General features: G+C 44.8%; 1 protein-coding gene across 1 annotated transcript in view; it reads left to right on the top strand.

Annotated features, from left to right (window-relative positions):
* The window catches only part of kcp (kielin cysteine rich BMP regulator), a 161,117-nt gene continuing 133,583 nt past the window's right edge, over nt 1-27,534 (top strand). Inside the window, exons 1-2 of the mRNA XM_072562062.1 lie at nt 1-745; nt 23,956-24,512. Of these exons, the coding sequence (XP_072418163.1) occupies nt 631-745; nt 23,956-24,512 (672 nt within the window). The 5' untranslated portion in view covers nt 1-630. The remainder of the gene's footprint in view (nt 746-23,955; nt 24,513-27,534) is intronic.

Here is a 27,534-nt window from a genome sequence, read left to right as displayed (position 1 = left end):
GAATGTGGGAGCGGATCGGGATTGAGCGGCCGAGCCGTGCAGAGGTGGCCGGGCTCAGAGCGCTCCCTCCCGGCTACTGCCCCGCTCCTACACAGCAGCCCTCCGGAGCTAGAACTCTGCTAGCCCTTCCCTCTGGGAATCCTTCAAATTCCCCCATCCTCTGAAACTAATTCTCTCTCTGAACATAACACTGTCCCTTGAAGATCCTGCTGAGGGTCCCCAGTATTTACTGGGTTTGATCCTCGAAACCTTTCCCTATTAACTCCTTTCTCACTCCATCCCTATTTCCCTCTAATTTCCCTACCTTCTCCCTCTCCCACCAATTCTTTCCTTCTTTCGTTCTCTCCTGTTCCCTCGTAGCCTTCTCTCCTTCTCTATTCTCTCTGCCTCCTTCCATCCTCATCTTCACTCTGCCTTCCTACTTCTGTTCTCTCTCCCTCCCACTAGCTCCTTTCACCTACTCCTCCTTTCCCCCCCTTAGCCCACCATGCTCCCCTTCTCCTCCTGACACTTTCCCTCTCCTCCATGCACCCTCCTGTGTCCGGATGTTTGGTGTCTAATTGTCCAATGACCCTGTGAAGAGGGCTCTCCACATTTGAAATCTCTTGAGTCTGTCTTCCTGACTGCAGAATGAGTTGCAGGCTGGCTCTGTGTGTCTTGGTTCGGGTCTCTCTGCTGTCTGGGGTCCTGGTTGGAATGTCCATGGGTCAGGACATGTCCCAGCCATACTACCACCAGGAGAATGGTAAGTACGTCTTAATGAATGAAAAGAAATGCAGTACCAAGCATTGAAAGAAAAGGGCACCGTGGGGTGGGGGCCCTGAAGTACCATTGCTGAATCTTTCATTGCAACAGCTGAGTATTGGCTCTTAATCTATGGCCTTGTTGAGCCTTTTTGTGTCTCCCTGTGTGTCTGTCCTTTTTTTTTAAACCTCTCTGTCTTTCTGCTGCTTACTCTGACAGCCCTACATTTTATGTTACTTTTTAAATTAAAAGAGCTGACCCCAATTCAAGTTTGCAATGTCGAAGATTTGGCACTGTCTCACTTTGAAGCTGATGTTGAGATTTCAGAGATAGTTTGAAAAAGGTTTTCATTTCTCTGGCACCTTTCTTTAGTACAGACTGTCCCAAAGTGCTTCGCAGCCAAATGAAGTGCAGTGTCTATTACAATGTAGGATTAACAGTAGCCCATCTCTGCACAGCAATATCCAATAAACAGTTCTGAGATATTAAATTAGATTCCCTACAGTGTGGAAACAGGCCCTTCGGCCCAACCAGTCCACACCGACCCTCCGGAGAGTAACCCACTTCCCTCTGACTAATGCATCTAACACTACGGGCAATTTAGCATGGCCAATTCACCTAACCTGCACATCCTTGGACTGTGGGAGGAAACCAGAGCACCCAGAGGAAACCCACGCAGACACAGGGGGAATGTGCAAACTCCACACAGACAGACACCCGAGCTGGAATCGAACCTGGGACCCTGGTGCTGTGAGGCAGCAGTGCTAACCACTAAGCCACCATGCCAACCAGATGCTAAATAAATACCAGCCACAACATCCATGATTCTTCTTTGAAATAGTGTCATGGAGTTATTTACATACACCTAAGAGGCCAGTGATTTCCAATTTAACATCACACCGAGAAAATAACATCTCTGAGAGTACTGTGCTTCCTCAGTACTGTCATGGAGTGGTAACTTTTTGAGTTCTGTGCTCCAGAGATCTCGAATAGGATTCTCTCCAGCCTTCTGGAGAGAATGCTGCTACCTCAGGCACAGGTCCCAGGATTGAAGTATTCCTCTAAGGAAGGGATCAATAACTGATCAGCGAACTACCCTTTCCATCGTCAGCAGATTTCACTCCCTATCCGGTATTCTGATGCTCAGTATCACCAGTATTCTCAGACATATTGAGGTTGTGTATTTTTTTTTCCTGTTTTCAAACCTCTCCAAAAGGAGCCCACTCTCACTATATGTCCCTGCCTCTCTCAATTTGACCCAACCTTCCTTCTTTCACTACTTGCCCCTAGCGCGTGCGCTCACTATCTCTCTTTTCCAACACCCCCCCCCCCCTCACCCCACCATGTCTCTATCAATCCCTGTTTCTATTCTTTCTCTGTCTGGCCCTGACTGCCCCAATCCTCTCTCTCATACTCTCCGGCTGAGGTGTTTCCCTCTCTATCTGCTTTTCTGGTCAAGATAATAAAAGAATCATTTGTTTTAGCAATGTGAGCAACTCTCAGTTACAACTCATGCCAGACGCTTCTATTCTTTCTCTACCTCTGAAACGTATCTCTTTGTATGTAATGTCTTCTCTATTCCTCAATTGCCTCCTGTCTTTTGTTCAAACAAACTTTAATCAAGATCTGAAAGATCAATGACACAGACTTCAGTCTGCGGGTGAAAACTAAACAAAAGCTGGAGGAGAGGCCCTCTCCCACAGACACTGTATGGGGCAGTGTAATTCCACAGATACCAGCTGTCAGAGTGCACTAGCGGGGACTTTCTCCTGTCTCCAGTGAACGATGGAGAGCAATATGTTGATGTTAGCCTAGCCTGTCAGTGTCTGGGTGCGGTACCGGTGGGCACAGGGCTGTCCTTAATAACACTGGGGTAACGGTACTGGTGGGTTTGATGCTGTCTCTGTGTAACACTGGGGTACGGTACTGGTGGGTACGGTGCTGTCTCTGTGTAACACTGGGGTACGGTACTGGTGGGTACGGTGCTGTCTCTGTGTAACACTGGGGTACGGTACTGGTGGGTACGGTGCTGTCTCTGTATAACACTGGGGTACAGTACTGGTGGGTACGGTGCTGTCTCTGTATAACACTGGGGTACAGTGCTGTCTCTGTATAACACTGGGGTACGGTACTGGTAGGTTTGGTGCTGTCACTGTATAACACTGGGGTACGGTACTGGTAGGTTTGGTGCTGTCTCTGTATAACACTGGGGTACAGTACCGGTGGGTTTGGCATTGTCTCTTTACAACACTGGAGTATGGTACTGGTGGGTACGGTGCTGACCCTGTATAACACTGGGGTACGGTACTGATGGATTCAGTGCTGTCTCTGTATGACACTGGGGTACGGTACCGGTGGGGTTGATGCTGTCTCTGTGTAACACTGGGGTACGGTACCGGTGGTTTTGGTGCTGATCCTGTGTAACACTGGGGTACAGTACCGATGGGTTTGGTGCTGACCCTGTGTAACACTGGGGTACAGTACCAGTGGTTTCGGTGCTGACCCTGTGTAACACTGGGGTACAGTACCGATGGGTTTGGTGCTGACCCTGTAAAACACTGCGGTGTGATACCAGTGGGTTCAGAGCTGTTTCTGTATAACACTGGGGTACGGTACTGGTGGGTTCGGTGCTGACCCTGTATAACACTGGGGTACGGTACTGGTGGATTCGGTGCTGACCCTGTATAACACTGGGGTACGGTACTGGTGGGTTCGGTGCTGACCCTGTATAACACTGGGGTACGGTACTGGTGGGTTCGGTGCTGACCCTGTATAACACTGGGGTACGGTACTGGTGGGTTCGGTGCTGACCCTGTATAACACTGGGGTACGGTACTGGTGGGTTCGGTGCTGACCCTGTATAACACTGGGGTACGGTACTGGTGGGCTCAGTTTCTCATTCCATTATGCTAGGTTACCATTCATGTTCCTTTGTTTGATAAAATGTTTTTGCCTCACACATCGTCTCTGTGCTTTCTCCAAGTTGCTCGTGACAACTATCTTTCTGTTGAAACATGTGACACTCAACCTCAGTCAGGGGTCTACGTAACAGCTCAAATATGCTCAATGAACATGATGTAAAAATGAATATTGTCAACATTTCTATTGAATAATTAAATAAAATCAAATCCGGGACTGAGAGACGTGGTACCATTTCCACTGTCTCCCCAGTGTTAGTGCAGGGATGATGCAGAGTAAAACTTTCTCTCTCCACTCAAACACGTCCAGGGCAGGTACAGCAGAGATCAGGCACAGCATAAAATTCCTTCTAATCTCCTTTTATCGATCATAATGTCACAGGAATCCAAGCTGAATATCAAAGGACAGTGAAGTTGTATGAAAAGGTGTTACAGGGGTGAAGAGTTTGTACAAAAGTACATTTATGGCTAGTGTGAAACAAAATCCGAAAGTTTATAATAAACAGCGTACGTGTAGTCAAGGGAACAATGGGGTTAAGATGGAGGCAAAAGGAAATCTTCTTGTGGAGGTGGAGGGATGTCTGCAATATTAATAAGGCAATGGTGAAAACTGCAGATGCTGGAGATTAGAGTCAAGATTAGAATGTTGCTGGAAAAGCACAGCAGGTCAGGCAGCATCCGAGGAGCAAGAGAATCAATGTGAAGGGCTCCTGCTCCTCAGATGCTGCCTGACCTGCTGTGCTTTTCCAGCACCACTCTAATCCTGACTGCAATATTAATAAGTGCATGGTATCTTTCTGTTTCAAAAGAGCTAAATAAAGTAAGAACATAACCAATTAGAGGAGTACTCTGCCTTTTTGCAAAAACAAAATGCTGGAAATGGCACGTCAGGCAGCGTTTGTGGCGACAGAGTTAAGGTTTTCGCATCAATGACTCGTCATCAGAATCATCTTTCCCATGAAACTTGCTCCACCATTCAGTGGATCCTGGCTGACCTTGACCTCAGTTTCGAGAGAGAGGTGCTGGAAAAGCACAGCAGGTCAGGCAGCTTCCTGATGAAGGGCTTTTGCCCAAAATGTCGATTCTCCTGCTCTCAGATGCTGCCTGACTGGCTGTGCTTTTCCAACACCACCCTCTTGACTCTCATCTCCAGCATCTGCCGTCCTCACTTTCTCCTAGTTGACCTCAGTCTGCCCAATCTCCATATACAGGAGCCCCCCGCTATCCGAAAATAGTGCATTCCTATGAAACCATTCGTAAGCTGAAATGGTGTAAAGCAAAGAAGCAATTAACATTAATTTGTACGGAAAAGATTTTTGCACTTTCCCAGACCCAAACGATATGCTACCAAATCATATCAAATAACACCTCAAACTTAAGCTAACAATAACATATAGTAAAAAGATGTTGGAGGTTGGGGTGGTAGGAGGTACAGGAGACTGGGGTGGAGGAGAAAGAGGAAGAGCAAATGGTGTCCCTGGCTCAACCCGTGTGGGGAACGTGTTCTGACTAAGTGTTAGCGATTTCCAAACGTGGGAAGTGCTGCATTTTCACACGGGAGTGAATCCGGGACCTGACACCGCCTGGGTGACCTCCAGGCCAGCTAATGACACCAGATTTGATCCAGTCGATGTGAAAACGATATCGCCTGCTGGGGCGATTTCCCACAGCAGGAAGTGCTCCATTTTCACAAGGGAGCAAGAGTCTTAAGAGGTGAAGTGAGTAACCAGCAAAGCTTAGGAAAAGTGCCTGACTGTTTTCAAAACTGTCACGTCAGCAACCAGACAGAGTTAATGTAAGGACATGTTTCTAAGCGTAACACCCATATGAGCTCACTTAGGCTTTTCTGATACCTTAGGACACATCTTGCTAATGGATGCACAAAATAGATCGAGATATTGCACAGATGCTCATAGACACAGTTCACGGCTGTGGTACCTTGGTGCTGAGATGATGAGTGTAGTTCCTGGGGAAGGTGCTTGGCACTTTTTCGTAAAAGCAAAAATCCTCTTTTGGTTACCAAAAACAGGTACTAAAGTAAGTCTTTGGTAAAAACGAATTGGTGTAAAGCGAATTTTCAAAAAGCGGGTGATACCTGTATCATTCAATTCACCGACAATACAAAAGCCTACTGATTTTGGCCTCGAATCTATGTAGTGGTGGAGAATCCCCAGCTATGTAGTGAGGAGATGTGAAGATTAGGTGGATTGGCTGTGGTAAATTGTGCATAGTGTGAAGGGATGTGCAGAGTATCTTTGTTAGCCATGGGAAATACAATGTTACAGGGATAAGGTAGGGGGTAGGTGGGGTGGGTCTTCAGAGGGTCAGTGTGGACTTGATGAGCTGAATGGCCTCTTTCTGCGCTGTAGGAATTCTATAAAAGTGGAAGGAGGTTGAGAGGGAATTTGAGGAAAAGACAATTCACCCAGAGGGTGGAACTCACTGCCTAAAGGGATGATAGAGGTGGAAACCCTCAAGGTATTTAAGAACTATTTAGCTGAGCCTTTGAAACATCACAGCATTCAAGGATCCAGGCCAAGTGCTGCTAAATGAGATTGAATGGATAACTGACACGGACACAAAGAGACAACGGCTTGTAAAATCCATGACTCTGATGACACCAAACATGGATGAATTATAAGCTGTGTTGAGAATAGTGTGGAACTCCAGATGAACATTGACCGGTTGGTGGAGTGGTCAGATAGGTGGCAGATAAGGTTTGATGCCAAAAAATGTGAGGTGCTGCACTTTGGTTGGAAGAACACTGAAAAACAATTTGAAATCGGGAGAACAATTCTAAAGGGGGTGCAGGAGCAGAGGGATCTGGGTGTATATGTGCTCAGATCATTGAAAGTGCCAGAACAGGTGGAGAGAGCAGTAAATACACAATGTTCTTGGATTTGTTAATAGAAACGTTGACTACAAGATCTAGGAGAATGCGCGACAAAAATGTCCAGAAAAGCCACTCTCACGGATCCGATCCTGAACCGCAACAGCGATCACCCAAACGCACAGCAATCACCCAAACACAGAAGAGAAGCTACATGTTCAATAGGGCTACCACACCTCCGCTGGAGTATCGTGTACAGTTTCTGGCACCACATAGGAAAGATGCAAATGCATTGGAGAAAGTGCAGAAGTAATTTTGCTGGAATGGTTCCAGTTATGAAGAAGTTCAGACTACTTCCTCTGAAGAAAGGAGATCTGACTGAGGTTTTCAAAACCATGAGCAGGCTGGATAAAGCCGATAGGGTGAAGCTTCTTAAAGAAACTAAGAACGAGAAGGCAGAGATTGAAATTAAGAGCGATTTTACATTGTGTTGTTCGGTATGGAACGCACTGTCTGTGAATGTGCTGGAGATGGGTTCAATTGAGGCACTGAAGGGCATTGGATGGTTTTGTTTGGTTGTAAATGGTGTGCAAGGGTTTGGGGGGAAAAGCAAGACATTGGCACAAAGGTGATTGAGCCGGGCTAGGTAATAGAGCTAGTGCAGGCTTGATAGTTCAAATAGATGTACAGCATGGAAACAGACCCTTCGGTCCAACCCGTCCATGCTGACCAGATATCCCAACAAATCTAGTCCTACCTGCCAGCACCCAGCCCATATCCCTCCAAACCCTTCCTATTCATGTACCCATCCAAATGCCTCTTAGATGTTGCAATTGTACCAGCCTCCACCACCTCATTCCATATGTGTACCACCCTCTACGTGGAAAAGTTGCCCCTTAGGTCTCTTTTATCTTTCCCATCTCACCCTAAACCTATGCCCTCTAGTTCTGGACTCCCCGACCCCAGGGAAAAAACTTTGTCTATTTATCCTATCCATGCCGCTCATAATTTTGTAAACCTCTATAAGGGCACACCTCAGCCTCCGATGCTCCAAGGAAAACAGCCCCAGCCTGTTCAGCCTCTCCCTGTAACTCAAATCCTCCAATCCTGGCAACATCCTTGTAAATCTTTTCTGAACCCTTTCAAGTTTCACAACATCTTTCCGACAGGAAGGAGAACAGAATTACACGCAATATTCCAACAGTGGCCTAACCAATGTCCTGTACAGCTGCAGCATGACCTCCCAACTCCTGTACTCAATACTCTGACCAATAAAGGATAGGATACCAAACTCCTTCTTCATTATCCTATCTACCTGCGACTCCACTTTCAAGGAGCTATGAACCTGCACTCCAAGGTCTTTTTGTTCAGCAACGCTCCCTAGGACCTTACCATTAAGTGTATAAGTCCTGCTAAGATTTGCTTTCCCAAAATGCAGCACCTCGCATTTATCTGAATTAAACTCCATCTGCCACTTGTCAGCCCATTGGCCCATCTGGTCCAGATCCTGTTGTCATCTGAGGAACCCTCTTCGCTGTCCACTACACCTCGAATTTTGGTGTCATCTGCAAGCTTACTAACTGTACCTCTTATGCTCGCATCCAAATCATTTATGTAAATGACAAAAAATAGAGGACCCAGCACCGATCCTTGTGGCACTCCACTGGTCACAGGCCTCCAGTCTGAAAAACAACCCTCCACCACCACCCTCTGTCTTCTACCTTTGAGCCATTTCTGTGTCCAAATGGCTAGTTCTCCCTGTATTCCATGAGATCTAACCTTGCTAATCAGTCTCCCATGGGGAACCTTGTCGAACGCCTTACTGAAGTCCATATAGATCACATCTACTGCTCTGCCATCATCAATCTTCTTTGTTATTTCTTCAAAAACTCAATCAAGTTTGTGAGACATGATTTCCCACGCACAAAGCCATGTTGACTATCTCTAATCAGTCCTTGCCTTTCCAAATACATGTACATCCTGTCCCTCAGGATTCCCACCAACAACTTGCCCACCACTGAGGTCAGGCTCACTGGTCTATAGTTCCCTGGCTTGTCTTTACCGCCCTTCTTAAAACAGTGGCACCATGTTTACCAACATCCAGTCTTCCGGCACCTCACCTGTGACTATCGATGATTCAAATATCTCCGCAAGAGGCCCAGCAATCACTTCTCTAGCTTCCCACAGAGTTCTCGGGTACACCTGATCAGGTCCTGGGGATTTATCCACCTTTTAACCGTTTCAAGACATCGAGCACTTCCTCCTCTGTAATCTGGACATTTTGCAAGATATCACCATCTATTTCCCTACAGTCTATATCTTCCATATCCTTTTCCACAGTAAATACTGATGCAAAATATTCATTTAGTATCTCCCCCATTTTCTGTAACTCCACACGAAGGCCACCTTGCTGATCTCTGAGGGGCCCTATTCTCTCCCTAGTTACCCTTTTGTCCTGAATATATTTGTAAAAAACCCTTTGGATTCTCCTTAATTCTATTTGCCAACACTATCTCATGTCCCCGTTTTGCCCTCCTGATTTCCCTCTTCAGTATACTCCTACTTTCATTTTACTCTTCTAAGGATTCACTCGATCTATCCTGTCTATACCTGACATATGCTTCCTTCTTTTTCTTAACCAAACCCTCAATTTCTTTCGTCATCCAGCATTCCCTATACCTACCAGCCTTCCCTTTCACCCTGACAGGAATATACTTTCTCTGGATTCTCGTTATCTCATTTCTGAAGGCTTCCCATTTTCCATCCGTCCCTTTACCTGCGAACATCTGCCTCCAATCAGCTTTCGAATGTTCTTGCCTCATACTGTCAAAATTGGCCTTTCTCCAATTTAGAACTTCAACTTTTAGATGAAGAGAAACTTTATTAAGTTCCTTAATACAATATAGAGGAGTGATGTGCTTAGTGCAGTTAATGTTTCTAGACTTTCAAAGGTGTAAATAAAGTTTCATGTATAAATTTGCATGTTGATAAATTTAATGGCCATGGAATTAGAGGGACTGTAGCAATATGGTAGATTAGATTCCCTACAGTATAGAAACAGGCCCTTTGGCCCAACAAGTCCACACCGAAGAGTAACCCATCCAGACCCACTCCCCTCTGACTAATGTACCTAACTAACATTCTGAGCAATTTAGCACGGCCAATTCAACTGACCTGTGTATCTTTGGGTTGTGGGAGGAAACCCACGCAGACACCGGGAGATTGTGTAAACTCCATAACAGACAGTTGCGAGCCATCGTGCCGCCCCTAAGTAAGTAAGAGACAGCAAGGAGCTGTGGTGAATGGTCATTTTTCAGTTTGGAGAAAGGTATACGCAGTAGTGAACTGTCTTCTTACATGTTAATGACCTAGGCTTGGCTGCAGAGAAGTGTTTTTGAAGTTTTTAGGCAATTTGTTTGAACACGCAGCCCTTACTTTTTTTATGAGGAGCACATGTGTGGTAAATTAAAGGGGCCGACTCTTCCACAGGAAGTTGTGATATAGAGAACATAATTTCAAAGTTTGTAAAAGGTACAAAAATCAGAAATGTAGTAAACAATTAGCTCAAATGCACAGAGGGAACAGAAATACTAGTGAACTAGCCAAACAGTTGGCAAATGAAAACACAGAATTGTAAAATGATCAATTTTGATAGGACAAGTTGAACTAAATTGGATAATTTTAACAGATGCAGGAATAGAAAGTTGTATGCACAGAAATCTTAAATTGCAATGTCTTGTATTTAGAAAAAAATAGTAAGTTTTTAGTTTTATTAACAGAGGAATGGAGCACAGTAACAAGAGAACTGTGATTTAAAAATGTTATAAATATTATTTAGGTCTTAGCTGGAGGACTGTTTGCAATTCTGGCACCACTGGAAGGGTGTCATGGTTTTGGAGAGGGTGTAGAAATTTTATTATTTGTTTTTTTACAGAAAGTGAGTGTTGCTGGTCAGGCCAATGTTTTTTGCCCGTCCCTAGTCAGCCTTGAACTGCTACAATCCAAGATCTGTAGCTGAACCCACAATGCGATTAGAGAAGGAGTTCCTGGATTTTGAGCCAGATTGATTGATTGATTCAAATCGTGCCAGGAATGAGGCATTTCAGCTGTCAGGAGAGATTGAAGAAGCTGGGGTTAATCTTCACAGAATGTTCAGAGAAATTAAGATGGAGGTGATCCAAATCCTGAAATGTTCATGTGGGGTAAATATATTGAAATCTTGAAACTGTTTGCAGTGGCAGAAGGGTCAGTAACCAAAGGAAATAAATTTCAGATATTTGTCAAAGAACCAGAGGAGAGATGAGGCACATTTTTACACAGCAATTTATGATGACCAGGAATGCAATGCCTGTCAAAACAGATTTAATTGTAACACTAAGTGGGAAATTAGATAAATGCTTGAAGAGAAACTACTTACTGGATAATAGTGAGATACAGAGCAATAGGATTATAAAATGGCTTACCTAATTCTCCCCGTGTCTGCGTGAGAATCACTGATTCTCCCCGTGTCTGCATGGGTTTCCTCCGGGTGCTCCGGTTTCCTCCCACAGTCCAAAGATGTGCAGGTCTGGTGAATTGGCCATGCTAAATTGCCCATAGTGTTAGGTAAAGGGGTAAATGTGGGGGAGTGGGTCGGTGTGGACTTGTTGGGCTGAAGGGCCTGTTTCCACACTGTAAGTAATCTAATCTAATCTAACAGCCAGCACCATGCATTGAAATGAATTACCTATTTGTGGTACATCATTGTACAATTCTGTAAAATGCTGTCAAGTCAGGTTGCATACAAAGTAAAACATCCATGCATTATCCCTTCAAACACTTCTCATGAGGCAAGGTTAAGCTGCTTCAAGTACATGGATATCACGAGACCTCTGTTAGAAGAAGTGAGTTCTGAAGGGTTGGCATTGTGTTAATGTTGAGGAACTGATAGTGGGAAGGCTGGAGCCAGTTGCAGTGTGATTTCCTACATTCCAACAATGATGCATCCCCATCCCCAATTCAACTTCACACCAAAAGCAACGCAAAAGGCCATATCCCACCCAATACTGCCATGGATCAGCACTGACATTGCTCCCACCAGGATAATATTTTACTCATTGTGCTAAAAACCATACCGTGGGCATAGCAAGGCGAGACCTCTTAATGAGGACCAAATTCTGTGATTAGGTCAAGACGCAAGGCCTCTGCTTTACCCCCCGGTCTCATTTGGGCAGGAATGGAGATTGTTTTGACCTCGCTGTCGCTGGCATAAAGAGAAGTGCGTGCGGTCAGGGAGGTTCTGTTGGACCCAGTGTAGGAACAGTGAGGACACTGAGTAATTGTCCTTCACTCTCTGTTCAACGGTTGAACGGTTTCTAATGTATCTTTTGGGAAACAGAGGGCCAAACACTCAGTCGCTGCCAAGAAATATTCAGCCTCAATCAAAATCATGTCTGCATCAGGAATTTTCAAAACCATAGGAACAGCCAATTCTCCAGGCATTGCACAGCTGCTTGTTAGTGAGCTTTAGAGAAACAAAAGCTGAACTTAACACTGAAGTAGAACAGCTTCGAGCCTATTAATAAATGTCTTTCACTTCTCTCTCTCGCTCTCTCTCTTTCTCGTGCACTCTATTCATCACTTGCTCTATACGACTGTCTCCACTCAACAGTCTGACCTTGGCTCTGTTCCCTCTGTCTACTTCCCCTTGATAGTCTTCTTCATTAGCCTCTTTACCCTGAATTCTCTTCTATTATCCAACCCGCCATTTTCCCCTGCACTACCTTTCACCTTGTGTTCTCCCTATGCCATCTTTTTCCTCTGCTCTGTCTCCCATGCCCTCTCTTTCCCTTGCTTCAGCCCCCAAGCCCACCCCTCTTGTCTTCTCTCCTTGCCTGTGCTTTGTATATCTCAGTTCAGTTTTTGTCAGTGAATAAGGTGTGTAATGAACTGGTCTACGTTTTCCATCTACCTGTATATGAAAGGATACAGTTCCATGTCCTGCAGAAGATGCATCAGCAGCAATGACCCTGGGTAGCTCTAGATCATTGTGAGCTCAAATATCAGGTGATATCATCATCTCTTTGAAAGTGCTCAGTTGTGATCCCCACCAACCCCAGGAACTGTCTTGTTGTAACAGCTTTCATTGATGAAAGTGGGGTTGGGCAAGAACTTTCCAAATTGGTTTACGATACCCATGAATCTCTGGAGCTTAGTCTGAAGCTCATTCCCAGAAACATGAGGCTACTTGATTGATCTTGTTATCTGTGGATCCACTAAAGCTGGTTGCATCCCCAATGTGCCATAGGGACTCGACAGCTCGGCTGCAATAGTTCACATTATTGTTGATGACCGGAGCTCCTGCTTCCTGGAAGTGTTGCAGCACAGTTCGCACTCTTGTGTCAAGTTTTGTGCTGAATGGATACAAGGATCAGGATGTCACCCACGTGATATTCGACTCCTTCCAATCTTTCCAGGATTCTTGACTTTGTTCTCTGGAGGATTTCTGTTGCTGATTTAATGCCAAAGGATTTTGTTGAAACAAAAGCTTCCAAACGCCTAGAGGATTGTAAGCTACTTTTGGACTGTTTGCCGAGGAGAAGTTACCAAAAGAAACAGCGTTTATAACATCTAGCTTTGTGAACATTAAACTCTTGCTAAGCTCTTGACCACAGGCAAAACAGAATGAACTTCACATTCAAATGCACTGCTTTCATTTGCAGTACCTTGAATTTTTGTATGTTGTTTGTCACTTGTTCTAAGACGTATGCATCAAGTCTTCAATTCTCATACTGCCTATCAATCTATGCTAAAATAGGTGAAGTTATTACTTCAGCACTCTTCAGTAATTTGGGTTTTCTCCCCCTCCCCCCAGGATTGAACCAGTCTCAATTGTATTACCTGGAGATTAATTCGTGCTTAATCTGACACCCTTTCTTGATGTTGGTGACTTTTCTCTGGAAGGTGGAGAAGTTGGATACTTTTGTCGATTGTTATCTCTCTTGATTACCTTGGCACCTAATGTTAGACTTGAATTTGCCATAAATGCTTCCGATGTCTATCACTGTACATCCTCTTATATCGATATAGTTAGCATAGCTGGTGCCTTTAAGCGAGCATTTCGTTTTCAATTTTGTTGGAACTTAGGATCTGAACTCACTTTGTTGTTAATAATAGTGGAAAACATTTTTGTCAATCTGCTACAGATGGACCTTTCCAACTCATTGACAACATTACACTTTATTTTAATTCTTCCAACATAACTAATCTCAGGAGATTTGCTTTTTGTTTAGACTTCTCATGACTTACTAGGGCTGTGTGTTGGAGATCAAGTAGCATTATTTCCAGATTTATCGCAAAAATTTGATTAAACCGTCAAATTGCTCAATTTTAACCCAACAGCAGGTTATAGTCCGCAACAGATTTATTTGGAAGCATTAGAATCAGTCTGAACATTGGGGCACAGACAGCCTCACACAGAGCACCTCACACCTTCAATTCTTTGTCTGGGCCAACATGGCACCCATTGTTAAAGTTCACTTGAGAATGTAACTGTAAGAAGGTTCTGGAATTTACGTATGAAAGAACTCAAACCAACATACCTATTCTAAAAGATGAGAGACTTCACAAACAATCCAGGTCTTTTTCAGTATATAATTCATGGAGGATAGTGGGCTAGTGTAGGTTAGGTGAGCTTGGATCGGTGCAACATCGAGGGCCAAAAGGCCTGTACTGCGCTGTATTGTTCTATGTTCTATAATTGCAGTTACACCACACTGTAAACTTCTGCTATAACTTCTGTGTCCTACGATCCTAACACTCCACAACCACCTGATGAAGGAGCAGCACTCTAAAAGCTAGTGCTGCCAAATAAACCTATTGGACTATAACCCTTGTGTTGTGTAATTTTTAACTTAGTACACCCCAATCCAACATCAATACCTTCAACTGTCTAATTCTAAAAGAATACGCACACCATGTTTTTATATTAACAAGGAAATAACAATTAATTTTAATCGAACTGTTTAATCAATGGCAAAACATAGACTGATTGAATTGGTAATTATAGCTCTTAAGTTTTACATCTTCCTTAAATTCCCACACATCAACAAACAGACACACATAGACAAGACACAAGCATAATGGGTGAGGAAGGGGGAAAACAATTCTGGCACCATTCTGGATCACAGACATCAATGAGTTGGTTTTTTTTCCCAGCTCCATTCAATTATTTCAGACTATTTTCTGATGACGCGATTTTGTTGACATACCAGTTCTTAATCTTTAATTCACAAGTTCATGATCCACCCTTTCAGGAAGGTATTATTCCTGTTTTCCTTTCAACAGGGAATTTACAGAGCTTGGGGGTCACTGAGGTAAATTGGGCAAGTGTAAGTATACACTTGCACATTTTTTTTTACTTTTCCACACAGAAGATAGGTAGAGAATGAGAGAGATGGATGCTTTCTCTTTGCAGACTGAATATTTCTACTTTATTGTCTACACTTGGGCTGTAGCCATCTGCCCAGAAGCCAATCAACTATTTAGTGCTATTTATCCAGTATTTAGTGCTATGCTGAGCTCTCCTGAACCCATTGCAACTGGTGCCATTTAAAAGGCCAATCAAAAGATGGTCTCTGGGCAAAATTGCCCTGAACACACAGATGTTGCTGATTTGTCTGGAATTCTCCCTCACTCTTCAAATGGCATCATTAGAGATACAACTGACAATGTGCTCCAGTAACTTTGTTTGTAAAACTGTAAACAACTCCTTCCACAGTTGCCTTGGTTTAAAGGAGTATATTTTCCCATTTTCAGTCCAGAGTCCATAAATAAAAGTGGCCTTTACAGATTCACCATCAGTTTACAGAGCCCAGCAAAATCTTCTACCCGCTTCTTGTTTTACCCCCTTGCAAATTCTAATGAGATTGACGTCAATACACATTCTTCTGCTCAGGAGTAAAAATTCTTGGTTGTGAATTACATGCACTTTTTAAAGTATTTGGTATGCCCAGTTCTTCTATAACGCGATGAATGCATTCTTGTGTGACCCCACATTTTGGAAAAGTCGTGCTTTCGAAACAGTGCTTAAAGTGATGTAATCGCATTACAGCCAACACACGTTTCACAAGTTCATGATTCACCCTTTCAGTGCCTCGGAAGGTATTATTCCTGTTTTCCTTTCAACAGGGAATTTACAGAGCATGGGGGTCACTGAGGTACAATTGCACTTTAGAAACAGTGTCCCAGTTTGTCAATCGTGTTACAGTGAATTTGTGTTAATGAAACATGCGTTATCGCAGATCGACCTGTACCTTTAATGTTAACTGGTTTTCCCCTTGACGATCTTTTGTCAACCAAGGCTTAAAACTGACAATACTGTGATACTTGGTTCAGGGTTTAACTTGAAAATTGTCAGATTCCAGTTAATATAAATGCTTGGGTCACTGATTCTGCTGAGGAAAATGTTGCATTTTACTTCTACTGGAGTTTGTTTTCTGTGACTATGTCCTACTTTGTCACATTTTCTGTAAGTGACCTGCTTTCTTAAAAGTATTCATTTTAAAAAGCTGGGTACCACATAACTTTTAAAGTTTATTGTTTCAACAGCATTGGCAAGGACTTGTAGTATCTGATGATATCTCCTACTTGCTGCACTGTCTCATTTGTTTTTTCCGATTCTTAAGAAATGAATAGATTCCATTGATCTCCAATAACAAATTTTGAGAACTCTGCTTGACTCATTAAGTGAATAGTTTTCTCAAGAGTTAGGGCATACTTGAACTGTATTAAATCTGAAAAAGATGCATCAGTGAAGGCTAAGCAATTTAATTTCATATGAATTCTGGCACAAAGTTTCCATAGTCATACATATCGATGATTCGATTGACATAATTAATGAAATCATCTATGACTTCAACTGGACAAACATTTTGAATCTTGCCCACTCAAGAATTATATTTGTTGAGAAATGGAAATACTTGTCAAAACTTTCAACACTTCTTCAAATTTGTTTCATTTAGTTTTTGTTGATTATTAATCTCATTTTCTGTACTTTCAGTTGTCCACAGTAGTATCTTTAGTTGTTCAGCTGTTGCTTACTTATCCTGTTTGGAAGCTATTCCATTCCTTAAGAATTGCATGCTCTAGGAAGTCCAATTTTCTGTCTAGATTAGAGTGGTGCTGGAAAAGCACAGCAGATCAGGCAGCATTCAAGGAGCAGGAACATCGATGTTTCGGGCAAAAGCCCTTCATCAGGAATTTTCTGCTCCAATTTTCAGGTCTATTATGCCCATTTCTGAAATTACATTTCCCTGCTTTTGATACCATGTCTTCTGAATGTAAATAGTTATTTTATCTCCTTTAAAGTTTTATATTCTGCAGAATGGTGGTTCTCCCATCACTATATCGAAGGTGAGCTTCACGGCTGGAATGAATGGTTTCCTGTGGTTTGGAGCTTCGCTAATGTTCTTGCTGCATTCTCCTTGCTTCCTGCAAACATTTCTCTCTTAGGCCAAAATCAGGTGCTTTAAATCGCTCAATCGTTTTTCTGTTTTAAGTGGCTTTGTCAGTAGTTTGACCGGTTCACTGCTCCTGAAATGGATGAGTTTTCTTGTGGCTTGCTGAGCTTAATTTTCCTAGTCCTGCCTCATGGTATCCTCACCCTGGAGGTCATGCCCAATCTGCCTGATTACTGCACTGTTTAAGGTTTCCCTTCTTGCGCAAAGAATTTTTGGTTTCAACTTTGACCATCTTCAATTTTTGGTTGGTTAATTCAGGATTACTTCACAGACCAGCAACCCTCGATGTAGCCTTGCATCTTCTACGGAGCTTGAAATTTCTTTTGATTTTGTCTGACTTCTGTTAAGTCTTTCTGTGTCATTCCCTGAGGTATTCTTCTGTGTTTGGTTTCCCACAAGGTTTCTGAGGTTCATTGACATCAGCAAGCAGTCATCTCCTTTTCTCCTGAAATCTTCAGGATTGCGTCCCTGTTTTCTTTTCTCTTTAAATGCCAATTTCTCTTAGTTGGCACCATTTAGAAATAGTGTTGGTTGCCATTGCTCACTAATCCATAGCAGTGCCCGTCTTGTTACCCCACCAACGCTCACCACGTTGTGTGGGAAGTGTTTCAAGCCCAGTTAGGTGTCTTGTGGTTGAGCATATCTACCTTTCTGCTCTAAATAGAAGAGCATTGTTGAATAAAAAGTAGGACATTTATTACATTATTGCACCTATTTAGGCACATGCATATGATTTGTGCAGGTTCCAGGTTTCAGATGTTTCATTAAGATGGTGGTAAAATAGGGGGAGGTGTGGCATTGTTAGTCAAGGACACAAAGGACGTTTGATGAGGTCTCGTCTACTGAGGTGGTATAAGCTGAGGTTAGAAACAGGAAAGGAGAGGTTACCCTGTTGTGAGTTTTTCTATTGGCCTCCAAAATGTTCCAGAGATGGAGAGGAAAGGATTGCAAAGATGATTCAGGATAGGAGCACAAGTAATAGGGTAGTTGTTATGGGGAGCTTTAACTTTCCAAATATTGACTGGAAAAACAGTAGTTCAAGTACTTTAGATGGGTCAGTTTTTGACCAATGTGTGCAAGAGGGTTTTCTGACACAGTGTGTAGACAGGCCAACAAGAGGAATGAACCAGGCCAGGTGTTAGGTTTAGAGGTAGGTGAGCACTTTGGTGATAGTGACCATAATTCGGATATGTTTACTTTAGCGATAGAAAGGGATAGGTATGTACCGCAGGGAAAGGCAATTATGATACGGTTGGGCAAGATTTAGGATGCATAGGATGGGGAAGGAAACTGCAGGGGATGGGCACAATTGAAATGTGGAGCTTATTCAAGGAATAGTACCTGTCAGGTAGTGAGGAAAGGGTCGAGCGAGCGAGTAGGTGGTTTACTAAAGACGTTGAGTCTCTTGTCAAAAGGAAGAAGGAGGCTTATGTAAAGATGAGACATGAAGGCTCAGTTAGGGTACTTGAGAGTTACAATTTAGTCAGAGAGAGCTAAAAAGAGCCAGGAGGGGACATGAGACGTCTTTGGCAGGTAGAATAAAGGAAAATCCTAAAGTTTTCAACAGGTATATCAGGAATAAAAGAATGACTAGAGTAAGATTAGGTCAGTCCAGGACAGTAGTGGGAGTGTATGTGGAGTTTGAAGAGATAGGAGAGGTGCTAAATGAATATTTTTCGTCAGTATTCACACAGGAAAAAGACAATATTGTAGAGGAGAATACTGAGCTCTAGGCTATTAGACTAGATGCCATTCATAAGAAGGAGGTGTTAGCAATTCTGGAAAGTGTGAAAATAGTTAAATCGCCTGGGCAGAATGGGATTATCCTGGGATTCTCTGGGAAGCCAAGGAGGAGATTGCAGAGCCTTTGACTTTGATCTTCATATCATCATTGTGTACAGGAATAGTGACAGAAGCCTGGAGGATAGCAAATGTTGTCCCCTTGTTCAAGAAGAGGAGTAGAGACAACCCTGTTAATTAAAGACCAGTGAGCCTTATTTCTGTTGTGGGCAAAGTTTTGGAAAGGATTATAAGAGATAGGATTGATAACCGTCTAGAAAGGAATAATTTTATTAGGGATAGTCAACACGGTTTTGTGAAGGGTAGGTCGTGCCTCACAAACCTTGTTGAGTCTTTCAGAAGGTGACCAAACAGGTGGCTGAGGGGAAAGCAGTTAATGTGGTGAGTATGGATTTCAGTAAGGTGTTTGATAAGGTTCCCCACAGTAGGCTATTGCAGAAAATACGGAGGCATGGGATTGAGGGCAGTTTAGCAGTTTGGATCAGAAATTGGCCAGCTGTAAGAAGACAAAGGGTGTTGGTTGATGGGAAAAATTCATCCTGGGGTTCAGTTACTAGTGGTCTACCGCAAGGATTTGTTTTGGGACCACTGCTCTTTGTCATTTTTATAAATGACCTGGATGAGGGCGAAGAAGGATGCGTTAGTAATTTTGTGGATGACATTAAAGTCAATGGAGTTGTGGACAGTGCAGGAGGATATTGCAGGTTACAGAGAGACATAGATAAGCTGCAGAGCTGGGCTGAGAGGTGGCAATTGGAGTTTAGTGTGGAAAAGTGTGAGGTGATTCACTCTTTGGAAGGAGTAACAGGAACACAGAGTACTGAGCTCATGGTAAGATTCTTGGTAGTGTAGATGAGCAGAGATCTCCGTGTTCACGTACATAAATCCCTGAAAGTTGCCACCCAGGTGGTAGGGTTATTAAAAAGGCCTCCAGTGTGTTAGCTTTTATTGTTAGAGAGATTGATCACGAGGTCATGTTGCAGCTGTACAAAACTTTGGTGCGGCTGCACTTGGAGTATTGTGTACAGTTCTGGTTACCGCTTTATAGGAAGGATGTGGAAGCATTGGAAAGGGTTCAGAGGAGATTTACTAGGATGTTGCCTGGTATGGAGGGAAGGTCTTGTGAGGAAAGGCTGAGGAACTTGAGGCTGTTTTCATTAGAGAGAAGAAGGTTAAGAGGTAACTTAATAGAGGAATACAAGATGATCAGAGGATTTTCCTTGGATGGTAGTGGCTAGCATGAGGGGACATAGCTTTAAATTGAGGTGTAATAGATATAGGACAGATCAGAGGTAGGTTCTTTACTCCGAGTAGTAACAGTGTGGAATGCCTGCCTGTAACAGTAGTGGACTCTCCACCTTTATGGGCATTTAAATGGTCATTGGATAAACATATGGATGGTAATAAAATAGTGTAGGATAGATAGGCTTCAGATTGGTTTCACAGGTCGGCACAACATTGAGGGCCAAAGGGCCTGGACTGCGCCATAATGTTCTATGTTCTTATGCTACTGCAGGGACTGTTAGAAACATACCAGAGCTAGGTCTGTTTTCTACTAGCCCCTTCTTTCCCTTCACCGTGTCCCATGACATTATTGCAGTGAGCGGTACTTACTGCACCCCATCCAGTATTAAACTGTCAGACTAGATCCAACAATGGCAATAGTCGTCTTGTAGAACTGACAAGTAAATCATCCATATTGACTATTCACAGACTAAATCAGAATGTTTCGTCTTTGCAGTTTGTTCCACTTTTTCCAGACCAAGGGCCAACTGAAGTAGCAGTCTCATTCTCCCTTTGTCAGTCGCAGCACAATCAGTTATTCGGAAATCCTTGTTAAGACAGGGTTGTATGCAGATTCACTGGTCTTTAGTCCCATTTCATGAACTGTTGAAGATTGTCCCCCATCTCTTCCCCTTCCCCGGCTCAGGCGGCGCACATGCATCTGGAGACCACCCAGTGTGCTCAACATATCGGGCTCTAACCCCTAAGGTCAGAGGTCAGTATAATTGAGAGGAAGGCGAGGCTGAAGTTCCCACTTCCACTTTCAGTCAAGTTGTTTGAACATGATGTGCACACCCGATCTGTTAAGGTAGCAGAACAGGAAGGTAGAATGGTTGAGAAAGCATGTGGGATCCTTACCTTTATTAGCTGAGGCATAGAGTTTCAGAGAAGGGAGGCAAGACTGGAACTGCATAAAATAAACTGAGGTTAGGCCACAGTGAGAGTATTGGGTGCAGTTCTGGAATCCACGTTATCTGAGGGCTGTGATGGAAAGGGTGCAGAAGAGTTTTAACAGGATGTTGCATGGCCTGTTGAGTTTTAATTATGAAGGGACATTAGATGGACTGGGATTGTTTTCCTCGAAGCAGAGGAGATGGGGGGAGGAGCATGATGGAGATATATAAATTTATGTGGGGTGTAGATAGGAGAATAATTTTAAGGTAAAGATAAAGGTTTAGAGGAGGTGGGAGGAATAAAATTCAAAGGATGCTAGGAATCTGGAACTCGCAGCCTGTAAGAAGAACATTAAAGAAGTGTTTAGATGTAAACATATGATGTCAAGGCAGGGAAGGCTGTGGGCAAAGTGCTAGAGATTGGATTAGAATAATCAGTCTTTTTTTTTGACCGGTGCACATTCCATGCACCAAAGGGTCATTATCTGTGCTTTGTGACATCTGAGGGTTAGCAGAGGTCTAGAACTGGCAATAAATGAGTTAATGAACCTGGCTGTTCCTCTGTTACCAGTCACTGCCCAGCCCCTCGCAGAGAAAGAGGTGAGTTATCAGAGCATGGGTCCTGGTGGTGCACCCACAGTCTATGTCAGGTAAAGAGATTGGGAGAGCAGAGAATAAATGGACTGAAGGTCTCTCCTCGCTGGCAGCCTCTCCAACAGCAGTGTGTATTTATTGCAAACATCCTGTCTTTTGTATGAGAGCTGCGAGCCTGTTAGATTCCAACTGTTGAGACAGGACTCCCACTGAGCACTTTTACAAATTTTATTTTTAGCCGTTTCCACCTTTGGATAATTATGGAATTGAGTGGGCAGTGAAATGCGGGAGAGTCTGGGGTTGGGTGAGGGGGTTGGCCAGGGTATGGAAGACTTTAGGGATTTGGGGATTCTGATCCTAATTGAGAGCAGCCTGAGAGGTGGTGATTGATTCTGAGAGATTTAGCTGAAGGGTGTTATGAAGGGGGAGGTGAGGGAATGCAGACAGGAATGTTCCGGATGACTGGAATCTGTACACACTTACTCTACAAGTAACTTCTCATTTTAGATTTGGAAGGAGTGGAAATTGCGAAGTAGACTGTTCACATCTGCTTTTGGTGCAGAGAGTATTGTTACCCCACCTCCCCAAAATGCTAATCTCTGTCCAACCACCTAACAAAACACAAAACGCAACCCCTCTCAAAAAAACCTAATCACCCCATCCTGCCCCCCACCCTAAACCCCATCCTGCCCCCCACCCCAAACCCAATCCTGCCCCCCACACCCCAATCCCCATCCTGCCCCCCCAGCCCAATCCCCATCCTGCTCCCCAGCCCAATCCCTATCCCCCCCACCCCAATCCCCATCCTGCCCCCCCCACCCCAATCCCCATCCTGCCCCCCCACCCTAAACTCCATCCTGCCCCCCCCAGCCCAATCCCCATCCTGCCCCCCCAGCCCAATCCCCATCCTGCCCCACCACCCTAAAACCCATCCTGCCCCCACAGCCCAATCCCCATCCTGCTCCACCACCCTAAACCCCATTCTGCCTCCCCAGCCCAAACCCCATTCTGCCTCCCCAGCCCAAACCCCATCCTGGCCCCCACCCTAAACCCCATCCTTCCCCCCCCCCCCCCAGCCTAATCCCCATCCTGCTCCCACAGACCAATCCCCATCCTGCCCCCCCAGCCTAATCCCCATCCTGCTCCCACAGACCAATCCCCATCCTGCCCCCCCCACCCCAGTCCCCTTCCTGCCCCCCCCACCCCAGTCCCCTTCCTGCCCCCTCCAGCCCAATCCCCATCCTGCCCCCCCAGCCCAATCCCCATCCTGCCCCACCACCCTAAACCCCATTCTGCCTCCCCAGCCTAAACCCCATCCTGACCCCCACCCTAAACCCCATCCTTCCCCCCCCCCAGCCTAATCCCCATCCTGCTCCCACAGACCAATCCCCATCCTGCCCCCCCCACCCCAGTCCCCTTCCTGCCCCCCCACCCTAAACCCTGTCCTGCCCCTACAGTCCAATCCCCATCCTGCCCGCACAGTCCAATCCCCATCCTGCCCCCCACCCTAAACCCCATCCTGCCCCCACAGTCCAATCCCCATCATGCCCCCACAGTCCAATCCCCATCCTGTCCGCACAGCCTAAACTCCATCCTGCCCCCCCCCAATCTAAACCCCATCCTGTCCCCCACCCTAAACCCTATCCTGCCCCCTGCCTAAACCCGATTACCATCCTCCATTACCTATCCCCCTCTGCCCACATATGCTAATCCCAACCCTATGCACTAATAATGTTATGTGGAAGAACTCTGCCTGATGTCTTTTCATTAAAAGTCCAGCTGATACTCCGAACCTCTGACAAGACATGGGCCAGGATCTATTTAGCCTTGGCCTCCTGTCTGAACATCAACCCATCAGAAACTCTGCTGTCCCTCTCCTGACTCAACATGTCCCACTCATCCCCTCTCCCTTTCCTAACACCAGTTAGTTCCCTGTCTAGAAATGCCCTGATTTGAAATTCACTGTCATAGTTTCCACATTCCTCCCCTGTTCAATCTTCTGAGGTCTCTATACATCTCCATTTCTAGCTTTTTTTGTGAACAGGTTCCCACTGGTGGCTGGACCTTTAGTTCACTATGCTTTGTAATTTCCTCTTTAAACCTCTTTGGCCCTTGATCCCTCTATCCTGTAATATGTCCCATTGACCAATGTTGGGTGACCTAACCTCCTACCCCCCAACCAGGAACACTGGGGCCAATTGGGATGGGTTAATCAAACCTGGTACTCTATGTGCGCATTAGTCTTTTTTTTCCCAGGTTAGGCTGGAAAGAGTTGTCACTGTGGGTTTTAGGAACTGCTTATGTTAGCCTTGGTTGGATAGAACTTGACTCTCTTTACCAGTTGTGTGAAAGCGGTGTCTCTGGTCATTCCTCTTGATGTTTGTCTCTTGTAGTGATCGACCTTCTGGAAGCCCTGAACATCACAAGGTCTATAAGGGGAGTGAGCAGAAGCAAAGGCTTGGAGCCAGGGTTCCCAGCTTGGAAGTTCCGTAACCGTGTGCCACACCTCACACTGCCACGGGATTATGCCATCTACTTCCTCACCTCCATGCAAGGCTCCATTGGCTTCCACTTTGTGGCGAAGCAGAGCAAGAACTCCGAGGGGACGGTGATCTCCTTTACCTCACCCACCATCACCAAGAAGGATGGGCAGCCACTTCTACAGCTTGTGTCCAGCACCAGAAGTAACCAGCTTCGATTGGATTACCGAACTGTGCACAACATGGAGCCAGCGTCTGTCACCTTCCCTGGAGGGACCCCCTTTGGGAATGGGCAGTGGGGCAGAGTGGCCTTCAACCTAGAAGCTCAGAAGATAACTCTATTCATTGACTGTGAGGAAGACATCATCTTTGAAAAGACCATGGGCGATGATGCCATCAGCCTGATCCTCCCCATTGACTTGGAGATTCACTTCTCCAGTACAGCGGGAGACCGCAGCAGCAAGTTCACGGTAATGCCAACATTAACCCACTCAGCAGGGTACCAGCCTAGAAAGATACAATCCTCTAAATGTCCAGGTCTCTCAAATTCACCATCCCCCAACCTGCTAGTCACACTACCCAATGACAGTAGAGATGTTGACTTATCAGTCACTGTCAGTTAGTTTGTAACAGACAGACAGAGACATGGGGCAGTGGAACGTGATGCTTAACTACTTCTCCCAAACATGTTAAAGATGCCACTCAAATTATTTATAAACTCAATTCCAAAATTTTGAATTAAACCTGTCCAATTTGTTTTTGGACATACTTTCTATGTCCAACCTAATGATGTTTTATTGTTCCTCACTCTCCCTACTGTGGTAAACTATGGCCCTGCTGAGATCACAGCCATGTTATTCTTTGTCCCAACCCAGTGAAATATGTAGCTGTGTGCTGGAGAGGCTGATCCTATCCTGTGGGTTGACCTCCCAAGTATTGATAGCCATGGAAGCTTGCTTCCTTTCCCTCCCAGCAATGACCCCCTGATCAGCTGCATGGGCAATCACCTCACTGTAGTACTGAGCTGTACATGCGTACGCACGCATGCACACATGCGCGCGCACACGCACACACACACAGCCTGAGCTAAATGAGTCAGTGAGAATCAGGGGTAGCCCTCTGCTGGTTGGCCCTCACCTGGCACAAAGGAAGATGGGTTTGTTTGTTACAGATCATTCATCTTAGCCCAGATCATCACTGAGTACCTGAGGGGAGACATTTCCCAACAGCCTACAGGAGCAAGTGGGACTTTAATCTGGGGCTCCTGGCCCAGAGGTAGGGACACTACCAGGACTGCAGGCTATGTCCTTAAGCCCAGCCATCTTCAGCAGTGCCTTCAATGACATTCTCTCTCTATCATAAGGTCAGAAGTGAGGGAGTTTGCTGTCTATTGCACATTGTCCAACACCATTCATGATTCTTTAGATACTGAAACAATAAGACCTGGCCTGACCTGAGAAATAGATTGTAACATGCACACCACACAAGTGCCAAGTAATGATCATCTCCAGCAAGAGAGAATCTAACCCCTGGACCTTTAACTTTCAGTGGTATTTACATCCCTGAATCCAACACTTTCCACAATCTGGAGAGTTACCATTGACCAGAAACTGACCTTGACCAGCTATATAAATCCAGTGGTCACAGGAGCTGATCAGAGTCTGAGAATCTGGTTGTAAGTATCTCACCTCCAGACTCTGCAAAGCCTGGGCAGCATCTGTGGGATACAGAACAGGAGTGTGACGGCATACTCTCCACTTGACTGGGTGGGTGCAGCTTGAACAAAACTCAAGAAACCTGACAATGCAGCCCAGTTGGTTGGTATCCTATCGAAGACCTTTAATGTTCATTCCCTTCACCAATCTCAGTGGCAGCAGTGTGTACCATCTACAAGATGCCCTGCAAATGCTCAGGAAAACCTCCTTTAGCAGCACCTTCCACAGCCTCAACTTCTACCATGGAAAAAGCCAAGAGGAAGAGAAACACCGCCACCTGAAGGAGCCTCTTCAAGCCACTCACCATCCTGAGTCAGTGCCATATTGCCTCTCCTTCACTATCACTCACAATCACAGAGCTCCCAACCTATCACTACACCAGTGTAGCTACATCACATGAACTGCCCTGCTTCAAGAATGTTTTTCAGCACTTACCTTTCAAGGGCAGTTAGGAATGGGCAACGTCTGTTAGCCTAGCAACAATGTCATCTTGCCTGAATGAATTAAAACAAATCACAGATAAGCACACACGCAGACAGATGCACACAGATAGAGACGCACCGAGCTAGGCTCAGTTACAGAACTGAATGTCTCCTCCTCCAATTAGTGTTCTGACTCTGTCTCTCTCTCTCTCTCCTCTGAAGGCACACTCTCCAATTTCCCTCCTTCTGCTCCCCTGAAGGTGCTGTCTCTCGTGCTCTCTCTCACTCTCTTGCTCTTTCTTCTTCCCTGAAGGGGCCGACTTTCTCTCCCTTTACCCCTCTTCCACTGAAAGTGCTGATGCTCTTCCTCCTTCTTCCCCAAAGATTCTGACTCCCTCTCTCTCTCTCTCTCTCTCTCTCTCTCTCTCTCTCTCTCTCTCTCTCTCTCTCTCTCTCTCTCTCTCTCTCTCTCTCTCTCTCACTTGACACCCCCCGCCTCAAAAGGAGCTGACTGTCCCCATGTTGCTCTGCCTGTGGCAGTACAAATGAAGTTTGTTGCATGTGTTTCAGAGATCCACATCCCTCCCTGGTGTTAGCATTGAGAGCCTGTGAAGGAATATCCGTGACCTGGTTGAGAAAGTTATATTTGTGCACAATCGCAAGTCTCCATGTGGTACCCTGGCTGATCTCCCCCTCACTTGTGGGAGGGTCGGGGTAGGGTGGTGGGGGAGCTGAGTAGAGTCGTAGCAGTTGTGTAGTTTCACACTGCTGTCTGAACAGTGCATGGATTCAACCATTTGAGTTGAGGTCAGCCAGTCATTGAGAATGGGAATTATTAATCGACTCTCACTGACTCTGTCCTAACCTCCATCCTGCAGTGAAGTAGTGGACAACACGATATCTATGGAAGCATTTTATAGATACATTCAGTAGGTATTCAATAAGGTTCCACTGTTAGTTATAATTGTAACTCATGGCATGTAAGACCTGGTTAGGAGATTGATCCATTGGTAGAAAACAGACAGTTGGCATAATAAGTATACACTCACATTGGAAGGAGGTGATCAATGATATCCCGCAAGAATTCAGTCCTTAATGACAATAGTAAGCAGTCCATCTAAGATTCCTGATAATACAGGTTGGTATGATGTGTGGGTAGTTATATAATTTACAAAGAGACATCAATGGATTAGGCCAGTGAGCAAAACTGTCAAAAGCATTTCAAACACAATAGGAGCAGTGTCTTCAACTTTAGACTGAAGGATGTATCTGAATAGTTCTCTAACATTGAAACCTCAGACAGTACTTGTCCGAAGCGATTAAGAGGTCCGTGTACACAGTCACTAACATAACTA

Source organism: Chiloscyllium punctatum, chromosome 44 (genome assembly GCF_047496795.1).
Source record: "Chiloscyllium punctatum isolate Juve2018m chromosome 44, sChiPun1.3, whole genome shotgun sequence".
NCBI lineage: Eukaryota > Metazoa > Chordata > Chondrichthyes > Orectolobiformes > Hemiscylliidae > Chiloscyllium > Chiloscyllium punctatum.
The sequence above is the reverse complement of the archived record's forward strand: the minus strand, read 5'-3'. Positions and strand labels throughout refer to the sequence as shown.